The sequence below is a fragment of the Lottia gigantea genome (genome assembly GCF_000327385.1).
Source record: "Lottia gigantea unplaced genomic scaffold LOTGIsca_51, whole genome shotgun sequence".
Taxonomy (NCBI): Eukaryota; Metazoa; Mollusca; class Gastropoda; family Lottiidae; genus Lottia; species Lottia gigantea.
In genome coordinates, this window is record NW_008709752.1 from 708,165 (window position 1) to 727,354 (window position 19,190).

Genomic DNA, 19,190 nt, shown 5'->3' on the forward strand with positions numbered 1-19,190 from the left:
GATTCCGGGTTTCCTATTGCCTTGTGGAATACCAAAGAACATTGCCACAAACCAACAACAACCATTGGCTTAACATGAGTTAAAATTGGTGAAATGCGATTGTGGACAAACCTTAGCAAATGCTTACGATATTTATGGTATCAGATTATACTGTACTTCTAAATAAGATTGTTCATTGTAAGAATTTTTATAAAATGTTTATTGTGCTAATAAGATTGTTAATTTATATCTAATATAGGAATATTTTATCATGTATAACAAATGGAAGCATTTGTGATAGTTGACGACTTATGGTACATGTGACAAATTGGTCGGATCCATTTGTGTCTTCCGTAAGGGTGCAGTTGCGATATCGCGATTGAATTAATTCCCTGTTAGCACGAATATCATTGATGAAAATCAAAAAATATATGTTCTTTAATATCATTTAGGGTCATACACAATCTTAAAATAGAGATACATGACTGTCATTCATTAATACCTACCAATGTAGTTTTTGTGTTGAATGTCCGTTTGTCTATCATTAGTTCATTTCCTACCGACTTCAAGCTGAATATTTCTAGTTCATATATAGCTATACCAGAATCATCATCAACCCAGTGGTCCCAATAAACCGTATTCTCTGCCTATAATAAATACATATCGAACTAATTTTTCTATATCATTGGAACCTAGCAATAATATGATTCTCATTTAACTGTTGACGTGCTGTTCGCCACCTGACAAATTTCAGCTATATTCATCCTTTTTTAGAATAATATTTAACGTAGTGATTTCCTATTAAACTAGGTTGTGAAAAACAATATAACGATTTTTATACGCCCACACGTAAGATGGGCGTATATTGTAATCACCCCGTCGGTCCGTCGGTCCGTCCGTTCACATTTGGCTCGTGCTCACTCTACAGGCTACAGTTCTTCATGGAATCTTTTGATTTTTATTTTGTATGTCAATGTCATTATAAAGATGATCCCTATTGATTTTCGTGATGATCGGATAATTTTTCACCGAAATATCGTGTCTGACTTGACGTTTTTCTCTATTAGCTATATTGTGCAACTCGTGCTCACTCTACAGGCTACAATTTTTTACAGATTCTTTTGATTTTTATTTTGTGTGTCAATGTCATTATGAAGATAATCCCTATTGATTTTCGTGATGATCGGATAATTTTTCACCGAAATATCGTGTCTGACTTGACGTTTTTCTCTATTAGCTATATTGTGCAACTCGTGCTCACTCTACAGGCTACAATTTTTTACAGATTCTTTTGATTTTTATTTTGTGTGTCAATGTCATTATGAAGATGATCCCTATTGATTTTCGTGATGATCGGATAATATTTCACCGACATATCGTGTCTGACTTGACGTTTTACTCTATTAGCTATATTGTGCAACTCGTGCTCACTCTACAGGCTACAATTCTTTACAGATTCTTTTGATTTTTATTTTGTATGTCTATGTCATTATGAAGATAATCCCTATTGATTTTCGTGATGATCGGATAATTTTTCACCGAAATATCGTGTCTGACTTGACGTTTTTCTCTATTAGCTATATTGTGCAACTCGTGCTCACTCTACAGGCTACAATTTTTTACAGATTCTTTTGATTTTTATTTTGTGTGTCAATGTCATTATGAAGATGATCCCTATTGATTTTCGTGATGATCGGATAATATTTCACCGACATATCGTGTCTGACTTGACGTTTTACTCTATTAGCTATATTGTGCAACTCGTGCTCACTCTACAGGCTACAATTCTTTACAGATTCTTTTGATTTTTATTTTGTATGTCTATGTCGTTATGAAGATGATCCTTATCGATTTTCGCGATGATCGGATAATATTTCACCGAAATATCGTGTCTGACTTGACCTTTCACTCTATTAGCTATATTGTGCAACCCTGTAGTCACTAAAGACTTTTTAATCATTTCTGACAGCTGCCAGTGGGCGTATGTTACCTTGCCTGGCAAGCTATCTTTATTGAAGTGTATATAGTTAATAATAGATGTTGTTAGGTGTTAGATGTCGTTTACAACGTAGGATATCAAAGCCACTATGTAACTACTTTTACAAATCATTCTGCATCCCACTGCCCCCCTCCCCCCAAACACACAACTCCACACTTTTCCCTTATGTCGTCAAGCATAATAATAAATTATGGTTTTCTCTTTTCACCTTCTTTAAGATATCGATATCAGTTAACATGGTTTTGTTACAATTGTTGACAGTTTGACAATGATATGGTGGTACATTGTCAAATTTAATCTCATATTCACGTGACAGTGAGTTTGGTGTGTAGTAGTAGGTGTTGTATACATTTCTTTCTAAATCTTTTATCTTTACAAATCCCCCAATACTTGTTGTTATTTTGAAAGACAGTCTGAAAAAATAAATATTATAACGCCAAGTTAAAGTTTTGCAAAATATGTATGTACTACTTCTGTTGTAGCCTGTGTGAGAACTGTTTGATTTGTCAAAGATATGATTAAAGAGAGCGGTTCTGAACCCTGCGTAAAGTCAGTGTGTCATATTTGCAGGATAAAAGATGGACAAAAGAAACATTTTAAAAGAAAATTTCTAAAAAATGTTCAAAATCACATACCGTTCTAGATGCTGGAAGGGAACCGAGAATGTAGGTTGTATGGTTTTAGTACAATCAAATATACCTTGATTGGGATTATCTTTACTGATGGTGGAACAACTGGTGGTTTGTGTTTGAACCCCATTTCGGCCATCTGAAAGAGATAAGTCATTGCTTTCACACTATCAAAGACAATGGATCTCATGACTGCCCTTATATCGGTGGTAAAATAGCTTTACTTGATAGCTTTGACTACGTTCATCTACGTAATGACCTAACGCTGGCATCTCCTTCCAGATTACCCTTCATAATCCCATTGAAACTAAAACCTACACTTTGTGAAACGAATCCTTCCATCAATAATACCAACTTTATAATCGACCACAAATGGTGGACGGGTAGGACTTGGTTTATAGTAATTTGATCGAAAAGAGTAATATAGATCTTTGGGTTTCATTATATTAGTCCATGTCAGTGGTTGTGGAGAACCAGATCCAAAATCACCAGGAGCATCAACAGTTTCACCATTATCAGCAGTTAAAGTTACTTGATTGTATAAAATATCAGGGATAGCAGTAACTAAAACAATAACAAATATGGAATCATTTCAATACTGTGTGAAGATAAGTATGGGCGAGTCTGTGTCGGTACACAGAGGAACAAATGAGACGGGAGACGGAGACTGCGTTTGTGAAAACACACACAATAAATATATTTTGCATTAGATGGGCTTCAGATACAGGAACTACACATCTGTTAAAAAAATGCGCATAATTTACAATATTGAATATAAGTTGATAAATCTGTTAAATTTTGTAATTAATCACTTCACATTAAAAATGATAATACTATTTCATGTTTATTACAATAATAATTAACTTTACACATATACACTTACTTCTCTGACAATAGCTACCAGTAAACCCATCTTTACAACCACAATTTGAAAACAGCTCATCTCGACATGTACCAGGATAACATCTACTGTCTGGTCTCCATGAACAGGCCTCTATAAATTGAATAAGATTTCCATGAATGAGGTTGTCTAAATGTAAACCAATTTCATCACAAATTATCCAAATCACATGATAAAGCTAGCTTTAAGTCGGGTATAAGGATTTATTTGTTGCTTTTCTGAGGCAGGCAAACCTTTATTTTAAATATTCTGGGGTAATTATGTGCTATATAGCCCGTTTGGTACTGGTGCACCTTAATACATTTAATTTCATTTTCAAGCTTGAAAAGTGATTACATGCAACCTTTGACACAAACATTGTCGATTACCAAGATCTCATCTTCTCGCCCACCCAAACTCAGATCGAATGTAAGGTGGATATAAACATCTATCTCATACGGTACAGAAGAGTAAGACGGCAATAATAATTGCCATCAAAATCAAGTTACATGTATCGTCTAGCATGCTAGCAATAAATATAGCGAATAGGCCTACTAACAAAGCGTGTTTAAATGCCATATTCTTAATTCGGAAATTATTAGATCTAGTGGGTATGCTGCCATGTCAATATCCTTAAAATTTATGATTTAAGTACAATTTATTTTACACCTACGTTAGTGCCAAATGTTGCCATGATCAGATAATTAATAAGAACTCTGAAAGTGAAAATATCGAAACTGCAGTCCTTCTGGAGTGTTTACGGACCAACGATAGATAAAAGAAAGATAAAACAGACCGACAACTTACTTTCACACGATCTTTTATCCGCCGATAGAATATAAGCTCTATATCCCGGCCTATCTTGTACTAATCCTTCGCATTTCCGGCATTTCTGATCAGTTTTAGTTGTACAATATTCTAGATCACAATTATTTATGGGAGAACAGACTGAAAAAAAATTATTAGTTTTAGTTGTACAATAAAATCACACCTCATTTTTTCGTAATTAAATATTTATGTGAATGTCGTTATTGTTATAATGAAATAAACGCTGCATATAAACATGTGACTATCCTTGCAGAATCCGTATGGTCCCATGGTCAGTGAAGTTTACTTACTATCACAAAATGAACCAGCTGAATAAAACCCAACTTGTTTACATTCACATACATCAGGTCGAATACACTTTCCCACGCTCCGATTTACTGTTGTTTTATCAGCCAGTACAATATGTGAGTAGGGAAAATATTTAGAACAAGCTGTTGAATCAGACCTTCCTCTACAGATAGCTGAAATGAGAAACAGTAATTTTACCTGAAAGACAAAGTATCCAAAAAATATTATAATCAGAAACGTTGTGAATTATTGGTCTACAGATTGTTTAACATGCTCTTGACTTGATCTGTAACCTGGATTTATTTAAAATGATTAAAACTCGTGCATTAATTAAGCTGTCTTAACTAGTTTTGGTGTTGGGCCTTTTAACGCCTCGATTTTTTAGTTGAAACTCCAGAATTCAATTTGTTTTACGTAAACCTATGAAATAGATTTGACCATAGATATCTTATAATACACTGGATAGGAATGACATCATTTAAACGCGGCATCATCATTTATAACATTTAAATGCAGTAAAGGAAAATATAGATATCGATCTAAGTACATGAAAGACTAACCTAGGAGTTTTACCCGAGAAAGAGAAAGGCGAAAATGAAATAAATGGAGTTTTACGTCCTACTTTTCTGTACCATGTGGGCTAACGATGACGGGCAAAGTCATGAAATTTTGCCAGGACTGCAGCATAAGCCTGCTCTTTTTCGATTTCCAACTGTCCGGGATCTTTAACGTGCACAGCCTGTAGCACACGGGGCCTCGGAAGGTGAAAATTCTGATGGTAACATCATCCTTTCTCTTTCGAGGGCTTTCTTAACCCCACCTTAATTTTCCTCGCATATTTTATCGCTTTCTCACCTTTTTTTTTCTCTCACTTCGTCTAAATTGTTTTCTTTTTCCCTTTTTTCTCGCTGTTTTCCTCGCCTTTTCTCGATTGCCATATCTTCTGCTTCCGGTGTAAGTGGCGCATTTTCGTTAAAATTTGAAAAGTTCGCCCTTTATTATCCGATTTTGTTGTCTATTAAAAAACCATGTTACTTTATCTAAAACTTGTTGTGAACAGCATTTTGAATTTCGAATTATTATTGCTTTGAAATGTCTATTCTTTTTTTTTCGAAATATTCATACCTTCCTGTGCTTAGACTGCAGTAGTAGTTTTTATTTCTGGAATCTAGGTGTAATTTCTGATATAATAGCACTTAAACAAATTCGAAATTCGAAAATTAGTCGCACACTTTTTTAACAAAAAAAAACAAACTTTTTAGCTTTTTGTCTGATTAATTCTAAAAAAAATTTGAGCAAAGACAATTCATGAACGTGAACAAAAATGTATAGTCAATTTTTTTACTTTACTTCCGGTTTAAACTGGAAATCGATTCTCACTTCCGGTTGAACTACTTCCGGTGTAATTAGGCTCATATCTCATGACCTAGACCTTTGATGACCTTGATCTTCATTTGCGTCATTGACCTTGGCTATCAGCTGATACTTTCATATTCGACCTCCGACATCTACTTCCGTTTTTATGGATGTCTAAAAACAGCCAAATTCGCAAATTTGGACTGCTCTAGCACGTGACCTAATTATCCTAGAGGGTTAATTTTTTCGGATTCTTAATGTGCTCTTCATACTCTTTCTAATGATATATCACAAAAGCAAAATTGAAATTCGTACTTTTTTGATATTTGAGTGTTTTTTACAATATTTTTGTCTCTTTGAACTTAGTGTATGTATATCTTTTGACCTATTTGATGTAGAAGTTTGAAATTTAGAACACTACTAGACATTTTGAAAATGAATTAAATCATGACAAAAAGTTCAGGTGGGCGTGGCACATCCGGGTTAAATTGCTAGTTGTTCAAAGGGGCATAATTTGCATAGTTTACATTTGTTCAATAAGGGACTTTGCACACAAATACCTCATCTCTTTAGCCAGATTGTGTTTAAAGGATAGTTGTTTCAGATTTATAGTTCAAAAAAAGGAACGGGTTTTAGAATTACCATATTATTTTTTGACATTGACCTTTGATGACCTTAACGTTTGTAGGGTCAATGGTCATTAACCTTGGTTATCTATTTATACTTTCATATTTAATGTCGGACGTAAGCTTCCGGTTTTGTAGTCGTATGCATTTTGAAAGTGTGATGAGTGATATCTTGTGGCCTTGACCTTTAATGACCTTGACCTTTATAGGGTCAAAGGTCATTGACCTTGGCTATCATTTGACCTCCGACATGTACTTCCGGTTTTATAGCTGTCCGAAAAAAAAAACAAATTTGCAACTTTTGACTGCTGTAGCACGTGACATAATTAGAGGATTAATTTCTTCGGTCTCCTAATGTGCTTCTCATGCACCTTACATTGATATAACAATCGAATATGAATTCACCTATGACAAAAAAATTGATGTGGGCGTGGCACATCCGGGTTGAATTACTAAATGTTTACATTTTTGGGAATGGGCATAACTTGCATAGAATACATTTGTTCAAAAAGGAACTGTGCACACAATAAACTCATCCGTTTGGCTAGTTTGTGTTAACAGCTCAGTTGTTTCAGCTTTATAGTTCCAAAAAAGGAACGGGTTTTAACATTTGGATATTTTCAATTTTGACTTTTGTTGACCTATATCTTTTGACCTGTATTATGTATAACCTTGGCATTTGATACACGACATAACATTTAGAATATTAATTAACTTATATCAAATAAATGAGGTGGGCGTGGCACATCCGGGTTAAATTACTCATTATTGACATTTTTGGCCAAGGGTATAACTCGCAAAGTATACAATTGTTCAAAATGGAACTTTGCGTACAATTACCTCATGTTTAGAGCCACTTTGTCGTAGAAGTTCGGTTGTTTCCGCTTCATAGTTCAAAAAAGGGAACAGGTTTAGGAAATTCAAAATTTACAATTTTTGAACTTGACCTTTGTTGACCTTGACATTTGTAGGATCAAACGTCATTGGCATTGGCTATCTATTTATACTTTTATATTTGCCGTCCTATATCAACTTTCGGTTTTATAGCCGTATGCAATTTGAAAATTTGATGACTTATATCTCGTGATCTTGCCCTTTTTAGACCTTCTCCTTTACAAGATCAAAGTTCACTGACCTTGGTCTGGTGTCTACTTCCGGTATTAGAATCTTCTAAAAAATAAAGGTTCTTGCGCTTGACCTCATTATCGTCGACGGTTGATTTTTTTAGGGTCTTTAGCAAATTGCTACATTTGCAAAGTCCCACTCTGTGCCACGTGTGGCTCTAGTTATATTTTTGTTGTCCGTTCAAATGTTTTTGAAAATCTTCATTTTAACTTAACTTAACTTTAACAAAATAATTTCTAATACATGTGAAATATACTAGTGTTTCTACAAAAGTCATATGATCAAATTCCTATCATGGGTGACATATCTAATATCTGCGTGTGTTGTTTTTGACAATTGAATAATTGAGAGGTTTATCGTGATGGGGTATAAGTTTTATTTTATACAAATTGAGAATAATCGGGTGACATTTCTGATGTGTAATTATATAATTGATTTATTTATCCGATTCCCGAAAGTTTTAATTTCTTGTTCAAAAATGGTAGACTTAAAAGCACTTGAGTTGAAAGCTAACAGGCTAGAAGTTTGAAAAAGTTCGAAATCCATGGGATAAGGCCTGGTTGCTACGTTCGGAGCTGTCCACAGTTCTAGTTTATTTTTGTTTTCACCACGAGCATATTGTTATTCTTTCTGATCCAAGATAGTGTGAAATAAAGTTTTCATGATATTTCTGCATCGATTAACCCCCAAAGACATATATCAAATTTATATATCTTAAATTCTTTAATTAATTACTGAATAAATCGCTATTCTTTTTTTTACCTGTGTTGCAATTTGTACCGGTCCAACCATGACAACATTCTCGTTTGTTATAATATACCGTCCTACATAAGAAATTGAAATACATTAATAAAGTTTAGACTTGTGTTCAATTATTTGTTTTCATACAATTTATATACGTCTTAATCTTGTATTTATAATATTGAACTTCTTTAGTGTCTTAACCAGAAGAACTAAACATATAACTGTCTCTGTTCTTCTTTATTGCCTCGTATAGTAGAAATTAACAATAAAAATCCGTTCTGGTAAAACAATTACAAAAAATCTCGTCCAAAGCACGACAAAAGCGAGAGTAGAAACGGTATGGATTGAAAAGTATTGGGTCAGAAATCTTCACTTAAAATTATTTGAGTGAGATCTAAGTATAATAGAAAAAAAAGCTGGACTTTACTTATATTTGGTGCAGGAAAACCAGCTCGCTAGTCTCCAACAACTTGTTTTATAAGATTGTATTCTCTGCTTCTTTACTGTACACTCATTACTGGAAAATGGGAATAAATGTCATCGATACCACAGGTCAAGACACATAATAACATAATGTGTTTAAATAAAACAAAATGTCATTATTTTGACTGCAAACAATAGTTAGACCCACTTTGATATTGATATAGCGGCCGTTTTTTCATTCCAGCGAAACCTATATCAAATCAAGAAATATTTGTTATAACTATTAAGCTAAATTATTTTCTTCATGAAAAGCTTTTTTGGATGAACATATTGTGATCGTTTTTTACTTTACTAACTCTTTTCTCTAGAAATGATTATATTAATCCGACGAATGTAAATGATTGATATTTTTACAGTTCGTACCTTACAGACCGATTTTGATTCCGCAAGTAGACTTTTTCAAAAGCGGAGAACCAACCGAATAATCCTAAGTTTTCCGCTATTTTCAAAGAAACCGCTTCTTTGATAACACAATTCTTGTAAATTTAGTCGAAGCAAGTGAATTGAAACTAAAATTACTTACCTGCCAAACCTAATAGACCTGAGATGAATTTGCCCAAGATCCATAAGAATCCTGGCACATAGTGGTTTATCCCTAATAGGAGATATTAGCATACAAAATCAAGAGAATTGGGCAAATCGTGATAAAAGCATGAATATTTTTTTTCAAGATGGCACGGCAATTTTCAAAATGGCTGTTGTGTCCAATTAGAGAAAGAATATTTTTTTCTAGACAACTATTCTCTGACCTTTTTCCATTAAAAAATTATCAGGTTTGGTGATTACCGTCCTAACATGTGACGCAATTACTTGAAATGGAAATTTAAAGTGTTCTGAGATGGGCAAAAAACCCGTTGACTTTATGATTATATCGAATGACCTTTCAATTCAGGATTTTTGGAAAGTAATAAAGCTATAATCATATTTTGACGGGCGTTGTCGTGCTGGAAGGTGTGGAGTCTTGCTAAATGGGGATCAACGTTGCATCGGAGAACCTAGATAGTGAGTCTAAGGCCTCTGCCTAGGCCTATATTCTAAAAGATAACAGGTCCAAGTTTCTGATTCATGCCGATTATAGCCCATATCATAATGGTTGCCACGGATCCCTTACAACCACACAGTTCTCTAAACCATTCACCTCTTCATTGTCATACTAGTGCTCTGCTAACGGTGGTAGAAATGGAGTACTGACTCTCATCTGTGAATACGTGGGTCCTTCACTACTGTTGCTGTTGGATGGCCCATACTTGGAGTTGATGATGAGGAGTGAGCACTGGATCTGTGGCAGATTCTGGCAGTCGAGCCGATTTCGATCGATGGGTCGCTGATCTGGTGGTGTTGGCTAATGGCCGGAGGAACTGTCTGTGCGTGCCACTCTCATGAAGGTGTTAGCGCAGGATGAGGCGATCGTGTCTTGGAGTTGTGTCGTGTAATGGAGGGACGACCACTGTTTGTAGTGTTGTCTTTCAATGGTTTGAACACATTACCTTGTCCTGCATTTTATCGCCTGATGGCTTGTTAACGTTGTTGGATCATTGTCTTCACAAAACAACTGAATCCTCAGTAGGTGTTTAGTGGTTTTTAAATAGAACTCTGGCATTCACTTGCATGTCGATTTTCCTGTGCTTCATTTGCCACTGGAAGTGGTAACAATTGACATTTTCGCGGTTTGTGCCGGCATTCTGGAACTGGAATTACCTTATCGTAATTTAGTATGATTATACCAAAAAAAGTACGTGATTTAAATCCGTATATGCAAGACAATTCCGTCAATCAAAAATATCGTCCAAGAATGGCTAAATCGGTAGTAAAGGTAGTGTATAGTAGTGGACTCCTTCACCACTAGGTGTTTCGAAAAGAGTAAAACTGTTCTGCTTCGCGCGCGACACCCGTCATTACTACAATAGTCCAAATCTCTACCAGATCAGCCAAAATACTAGAAGCATTTTTATTATAGTTCTCCATAACGACCATAACATTTCCTAAATGACATTTGAAGTTTATGTGTCGAGTAAGCCTGTGTCAGCAATTTCAAAGTCAATACCCGACCTCTAGCTAGGAGGTCATCATAAATAGAAAAATCTCTAGCATGGATGAGTTTTGAAATGTATACTCCATATTGTGGTATGTGACTTCACATGAATGGTATAATTACCAGAGGAAAATCAAAGTCGTCACATTTGTCTTATAGTCTGTCACAACGATTGTGCTTGTTTACAAATTCAAGACGCAAATCCAAGTAGGACGCTTTAGTCTTTGAATCAGTAGTGTCTTTAATTTCCAACTCTCTCAGGTAGAATTTATCTACTAAGTCTCCAAAATCGGAGTTATTCAGTCATAAAACGTCATCTATGTAACGGAAAGTGGAATTGAAGGAACGAGCTAGTTGTTCACTGCTATTGCGTTGCGTCTGCCTCATAAGAGTAGAGAAATAAATCAGCCAGTATAGGAGCACAACTAGTACCCATAATAATATCAATTACTTGCCGCCAAATTCGACATACATGTTATCTAGAAATAGGTTGAATTATAATTAAAAAACAATGTAATTATATCTTCGATTTCCAGTTTTAGATAAGATGGTCTGTTATATTATGTCATTCAATCTGGATTTTAAATTTAAATGAGGAATGGTTGTGTATAAAGTAAAGAAATCATACGTTTTAATAGAGTGAATTGATAAAAATGATCGATCTGGCAAATATTCGAGAACCTCTACATTTCGTACCAGTAGAAACAAACATCATTACACTTATATATTTTATTTTATAACCATGACCCCATCACTTATCATTACACTTGTTCATGATGTACAGCATTAAGGACCAATTGGTTAGCACGACCTTATATCCAGATGAAAGTTCCATAGTGACCTTAATACGATGAAGGCATATTATCTGCTCTGAATTAAATTTTCAAATGGGCAAACGACAAGGACTTCATTATTACCTAAACCCATCGGACTGTTATCCATCAGGAGTAAGTACCACAATGGTATTGACCCCAGTGTGAAGATTACGTATGAGAGTATTTCTTAAGGGCAAGCGGTCATTGATCTATCGAGAGAGCATCAGCCCGATCAAGTTACAAACCATACATTTTGGACAATTATATATTCTACTCAGTCAGGCTATATTCTCCAACATTAAAAAGGATGCCGGGAAAACCTAAGATATCACAATAGAGTTAGAACATATATATTGTGCCTTCTAGAGCGTTTACAAGCTAAAAATTAAACATATTTTCAAGAACAAGGGCAATAACTCCTACTAAATAATTGTCGATACTTCTGATTTTCATGAGGGTTCATCCGTTGATCATAACAAACACTCACACAAAGTTTTATCAAAATATGTCAAGAAATGTGCCCTAAATATTTTTCGGCATCCTTGGGTGATTACAATCATACCAAGAATTGTGCCTTCTTGAGTGTTTACGAGCAAATGTGGATGGACATCCTGCACTAAGCACTCTTCAATCAATTTCTCTAAACTTTTCTAATTACAGCTCAAGAGAAGAACGATCCACAGCTACAAAACAACAACAACCACCATCGAATGTCAAATGTCTACATCCCAGGGAATGATTTAGCAAACCATTGTGCTAAGGACAGTCTGGGCCTGCAGGATATCGAGCCTGTTGAATTCTGCAGTATCGTTTAGGATCCACCGTGTTGAGGAATGTTATGTCGATGCGGTCACGTCGCATTTAAAATAATGTGTGTCAAAATAAACATCATCGCGCTATTAAAGTCGATATTCCAAAATGCAAAGGTTCGGTGTAACCTTACCTCCTGATCACTGGCCGAGGTTTTTCATAACAGTATCTTGGTCTTATAGGACAGCATACTAAAATATAAAATGTTTCCTACAAAGAAATTAATAATACTGTAAACAGAATTGGCAGAAATAGCCAGAAAAATCCATCTTACAACAGATTAATTAGCATTCTAACAAAGAAAGAAAGGTCTTGAAAGGAATGCTGTAACTCGATATTGATTAATAATTTAGTCGTCTAAATATGTGCCATATTAGCCGACTGTTTTATAATTTTACTCCAGCCTGTGGTTCCCTAACAATTGCAAAGTATTTTACAAATGTAAACTGTCGTCACTTCCAGGATGCCAATACTCCAGTGTACTAATGTATGTATTAACGACCTGAGAGTGACAACACCCGAAACTTATTGTTTTATTTCGGAGAACCAGTCATAGAATTTGGATTGAAAAAGTATCATAGATGCCGCAAATTGGTTTTTACAGTGGGTTTTATTTAAATACTAACATCAAAGTGGTAGAAACATGATGCTCTTACCGATATTAAGATCACCTACACCAGTGAGATCGAACTGCCGAATATTTTTAGCATGTAGTTTTCTTATGTTTAGATTTCCGCGGGATAAGTCAATAAAAAACTAAGATTTTGGTCCAATGCATTTTAAAATGGTAAAATCTCCCTCGGATCCCCACATGGGAGAATGTGCCATTTTTGACCCTCAGCTGAACTTTTCCATACTGGGATCCCTGCCTTTTAGAAAAGGCCCCCCCCCCCCCACTTAATGATTCTTAGAAAAGCCACCTATGTTTATGCAAGTTTTAATTCATCTTAAATTTCGCAAGATAAATTGATACCAAAACCAAAATAACATGCTACCAATATCTAGTTATCGCTATAACCACTCGTCTACCAAGAAATGTTCTGATTTTGAATATTATCTTGGCTATAATATAGCCATGATATATATAATATGAATATTATTCATTTCAATACAAATTGTGAAATACGAAACCCTGATTTCAAGAGATGTCGAACTCCTACATAGGAAAACTCATACAAATAATTTTGCAATGCCTATATTCGACCTCACCACACAAATCCACGCTTAGATTATTGCATTTCGGTATGTTCATTCTTCTTCCGGTAGAATCCATACATCTACTGTAAAAAATGATATGTAATATCAGTAAAATGACTTAATCATAATTTAGTGAATAAATAGCTTGGTTGAAAACTGCCCAAGGCTGAATCTTACTTAAATGAGGTTATATTCTTCGATTTTTCTCCCAAGGACACTTGGTCTACCTCATCACCAATCTACATAAGGATTAACAATGCATACAATAGTATACATAATACAACAAAAAACGAATAACAATGATAATATGATCGTCAACATTACTGAGTAAACCGAATCAACCGTATATTAAATCACTGGTGACATTTGTCAATCATAGGCTCTACTTTAAGACGTTTTACAACTAACTTGTTAGTGATTGAAACATAAATGGTGTGAATATAGTAACTTTAGAGTCATTGAGATTATTCTAATGTCCATTTATCCAATTATTCTATTTTGGCTATCTGCTTACCAATTATACATGTATTATCATTTTGAATTAATGTCTTAATTAACTATAATTATATATATCATTCCGAAGGAAAGTATGATATACAAATGAAACGCCAAGTAGGGTAAGCACAGTTTTGAATATACTTTTGTTTATGCATAATATTCTATATATGTATTTAAAGCTGTGGTTTTCTTCATTATAATTCTGTTCGAATTTTAATTTGTAAATTAGAACTGAAACAAGATAAGCAAATAACCAATTTTTCAGAGCATAATAAAAGCCAAAAGTATTATACCTTAATCAAACATCGAGGTTTGTCATGGAAATCTAGCCACAGATGTTTTAGTTAAATTGTGAAGCTTGTGGAAGTCAAAGTACAAATTGATAAGCTTTTGCCATATGGCAAAATGATCTTTGGCAGGAAGTTATGAAGAACCTAGAAAATTCTCAAAAGACAATCAAAATCTCGTCCAAAGTATGGCAATATCGAGAGTAAAAATTGTGTAGTTGTCGACTACTCTAAAAGAAAGGTACCATCACCTCTTTCGAAAAGTGTAGGCACGGTCTGCTTTGCGCGACACCCGCCGCTACTATACAGGTCAACATCCATGCCTGACCAAACAAATCAGCCAAGATGCAATTGTAATATTTGTCAAGAATATAACGATCATACAATTTCTTAAGTGAAGTTTAAAGTCTATGTGTCAAGTAACTCTGCTTCAGCTATTTCAATGTCAAAACTCGACCTCTTGCCAATTTTACAAATTAAAATTCGAACAGAATTATAATGAAGAAAACCACAGCTTTAAATAAATATATAGAATATTATGCATAAACAAAAGTATATTCAAAACTGTGCTTACCCTACTTGGCGTTTCATTTGTATATCATACTTTCCTTCGGAATGATATATATAATTATAGTTAATTAAGACATTAATTCAAAATGATAATACATGTATAATTGGTAAGCAGATAGCCAAAATAGAATAATTGGATAAATGGACATTAGAATAATCTCAATGACTCTAAAGTTTTATCAACAAAGTCTCGAAAAAAAGGGGCGTTATTAAGTGTCAAAATGTCATCTATGTATCTGAACGTGGAATGGGAAGAACGGGCTAGTTGTTTATTGCCCTTACGTTGGAGGCCTTGAATAAATTCCGGAAAATCTTGTAAAGAAGTTTTGGGGAAAAAAGTAGGTCATTTTCGGCCATCTCCGGAAAATTTTGTAAAATGTACCTGATTAATCTGGATTAATGATTTGGCCTCTACCCATCGTAGTAGTCGAAAAAAAGTTTTTTTTTAAATTCTGAGAAAAATTAAATACAAAAAAAATTAGAGCCACACGTGGCACAGAGAGGGACTTTGCAAATGTAGCAATTTGCAATTAAAATACCCTGAAAAAATCAACCTTCGACGATAATTAGGTCAAGTGCAAGAGCAGTCTAAAGTTGAGAAATTTTCATTTTTTAGAAGATTCTAATACTGGAAGTAGACGTCAGACCTCACAAATGAAAGTATTAGCAGATAGTCAAGGTCAATTAACTTTGATCTTGTAAAGAAGTTGGTCTAAAAAGGTATCACGAGATATAAGTCATCAAAATTCCAAATTATACTATAAAACCGGAAGTTGACATAGGACAGCAAATATGAAATTATAAATAGAGTTCCAATGCCAATGACGTTTGATCCTACAAAACTCAAGGCCAAGGTCAAAAATGCAAATTTTGAATTTCCAAAACCTGTTGCTTTTCTTGAACTATGAAGCTGAAACAACTGAACTTCTAAGACAAAGTGGCTCAAAACATTAGGTAATTGTATGTAAAGTTACATTTTGAACAAATGTAGTTTGTGTGACTTATGCCTATGTCAATAATGAAATAATGATGTGACACGCCCACCTCAACTTTTTGGCACCGGTTGATTGATATTCTAAATGTTATGTTGTGCTTCAAATTTCAAGCTTCTATATCATACAGGTCACAATATATAGGTCAACAAAGGTCAAAATCGAAAATTGAAATTCCTTTTCTGGAACTATAAAGCCGAAAAAACTGAGCCGTTAACACAAACTGGCCAAAAGGATGAGGTTATTGTGTGCAAAGTCCTCCTTTTAAACAAATGTATCCTATGCGAGTTATGCCCCTGCCCCAAAATGTAAACAATTAGTAATTCAACCCGGATGTGCCACACCAACCTTTTTTGTTATAGGTGCATTCACATTCAACATTTTAGTTGTGTTCTAAATTCCAAGCTTCTACATCAAATAGGTCAAAATATATAGATACACCAAGCTCAAGAGACACATATATTGTAAAAAAAAAACAATCAAATTTGAAAAAATCACGAAGTTCAATTTTGCTTAAAAAAAAACGATTGTAAGATATCACTAGAAAGAGCATGAAAAGCACATTAAGAATCCTAAAAAATTAACCCTCTAGGTTAATTAGATCACATGCTAGAGCAGTCCAAGGTTGCGAATTTGGCTGTTTTCGGACAGCTATAAAACGTACATGTCTGAGGTCAAATGTTACAGTATCAACTGCTAGCCAAGGTCAATGACCTTTGACACGTTAAAGGCCAATGTCATCAAAGGTCAAGGTCACGAGATATGACCCTTCAAACATTGAAAGAATTCAAATGGAAGTTGCAAAAAAGCAAAATCAAGAATCCAAAAACGACTTCTTAATGTCACTGTTTTTCTTCTTTCATTTGACACTAAAATCATTCAAATCGGATAAGCCATGTTATGTCTAAATAAAAATCGTATCATTTTTTTTGTCATAACATTGGCTATCGATTTATATAAGTTTCGTCGCACTAAATTAATTGCACCGGAAGTAGTTCAACCGGAAGTGAGTATCAATTTTCCATTGAAACCGGAAGTACAATAAAAAAAAATTGACTATACAATTTTGTTCGCTTTCTTGAACTGGCAAGACAAATTTTCGAATTTTGAAATTTTTAAAGTGCTATCATATCAGATTTTGCCAGTAGATTCCAACTATGCAAACCGAAAGAACATCGACTCAAAAATGCGAATTCTAGAGCCGATTTTAAAGTTTTGCACATATTGAACTGTGGGACTTCAGGTTTTGCAAAATGTTCCATTTTATATCTATACACATCGTTGCCTATATCTAAGGATCGTGAATGTTGAATGGTTGTTGCAACTACTGTAGACTAAGCACAAGAAGGTGTGTAAAAACGGAGAAAGAAAAAGATTGACATTTTGATAACAAACTAGCAAAGTCCCATAACTAAAACCGTGGACGGTACCCACGCAGTGCGTATTTTAGATGATGCATCGGTGCATTTAAAGTCACAGTGGGATTTCTAATCGAAAGGTAAAGCATGTAACCATTCAGTAGTAACAAAATCGTTTAAACCGTTGAACGTTCGGTGGTGAAAAGGCGCGTGAATTTGATACCATTCGGTATTTTCAAATAGCTGTAAAATTAAAAGTACAAATAGCAAATAACAGAAATGAAAAAAGTTTTGGGAAGGTCTCGTCAAACACAATAACTTTTGTTCTGGTCAAGAGGTCAACAAAGGTCAAATAAAAGATATGAGCCTTAAAAGTTTTGAAAATTGAACGCTTGTAAGAGGGGAAGTATATGTCGGGCATCAAAGATCAAAGTATGAATGGACATCTTAGATCAATAACCTTTGACCAAAGGAGAAGGTCATTCAAGTAAAAAGTCAAAAAATAAATTTTTGTAAATTATTAAACCTATTCCTTTTTTTGAAATATTAAGCCCAGAGAACCGTCTCTTTATCAGGAACTGACCAAATTAGTGTCCTATTTTGATGCAAAGATTAAAAAAGGTTGACAATCACATACTTTGCGAGATACAACAAATTTCAATCGGGTTAGATAAATGTCAATCTAACCCGGTCGTGCCACGCCCACCCCAAAATTCAAACATCTACATTCATTACGTCATGGGATATTCGTTGTTTTATCTTAGAGACTTGAGTTTATACGGCAAAAACCAATTTACGCACAGTTACTGTAGAAGGCGGTACACAATTTTCAAATTTTAAAAAGCGCAATTTTGATCAAAATACCAAGTGGGATATATCATCAAAGAGAAGAGAACGTGTACTTTAAGAATGTAAAAGAAATTTTGCCGTATGTTAATTAGGTCACAGAGTTAATCAAATGGTTGTAGAACTGGAAGTTAACGTTTCGCAACAAAAGACTTTTTCAAATATCTATTAAATGCCGGAAGTTGAAATTTGAACTTTAGAAGCAGATGACGTCAAAACCGGAAGTAATAGAAAAACAAAAAGTCAGCTACAAAAGTCAAAATTTGATATATTTTAAAGTGCTATCCTTTAGCCATTACTAAAAAGTAATGAACAAAACAAAAATTGATTTAGAATTAGAGCAGTAATTCGAAAATGGCTTCGTCCTACGTCATTTCAGGTTGAGTGAAAATACGTGATTTTACATTAAACAACAACGACAAGCATTAAATGACAGATAATGATGACAGTTAATGTGTGACATATGCAGTTTTGCTATGCTGTGACCAGAATCGGCATAGATTGGGACTTTGCAAATGTAGCAATTTGCTAGAGACCCTGAAAAAATCAACTTTCGACGATAATTAGGTCAAGTGCAAGAACAGTCTGAAGTTGAGAAATTTTCATTATTTAAAAGATTCTAATACCGGAAGTAGACGCCAAACCTCACAAATGAAAGTATCAGCAGATAGCCAAGGCCAATGACCTTTGATCTTGTAAAGGAGAAGGTCTAAAAAGTTCAAGATCAAGAGATATAAGTCATCAAAGTTTCAAATTACACACGGCTATAAAACCGGAAGTGGACATAGGACAGCAAATATAAAAGTATAAATAGATAGCCAATGCCAATGACGTTTGATCCTACAAAG

At 34.5% G+C, this 19,190-nt stretch overlaps 2 protein-coding genes across 2 annotated transcripts in view; both read right to left on the reverse strand.

Annotated features, from left to right (window-relative positions):
• LOTGIDRAFT_234473 (hypothetical protein) overlaps window positions 1-5,541 on the reverse strand; it is a gene marked incomplete at both ends in the record, with an annotated part of 7,039 nt that extends 1,498 nt beyond the window's left edge. Inside the window, 8 exons of the mRNA XM_009062404.1 lie at window positions 486-626; window positions 2,187-2,391; window positions 2,614-2,746; window positions 2,926-3,171; window positions 3,491-3,601; window positions 4,295-4,435; window positions 4,606-4,801; window positions 5,476-5,541. Of these exons, the coding sequence (XP_009060652.1) occupies window positions 486-626; window positions 2,187-2,391; window positions 2,614-2,746; window positions 2,926-3,171; window positions 3,491-3,601; window positions 4,295-4,435; window positions 4,606-4,801; window positions 5,476-5,541 (1,239 nt within the window). The remainder of the gene's footprint in view (window positions 1-485; window positions 627-2,186; window positions 2,392-2,613; window positions 2,747-2,925; window positions 3,172-3,490; window positions 3,602-4,294; window positions 4,436-4,605; window positions 4,802-5,475) is intronic.
• Window positions 5,542-17,625: 12,084 nt separating this feature from the next.
• The window catches only part of LOTGIDRAFT_165388 (hypothetical protein), a gene marked incomplete at both ends in the record, with an annotated part of 6,934 nt that continues 5,369 nt past the window's right edge, over window positions 17,626-19,190 (reverse strand). Inside the window, one exon of the mRNA XM_009062405.1 lies at window positions 17,626-17,739. Within this exon, the coding sequence (XP_009060653.1) occupies window positions 17,626-17,739 (114 nt within the window). The remainder of the gene's footprint in view (window positions 17,740-19,190) is intronic.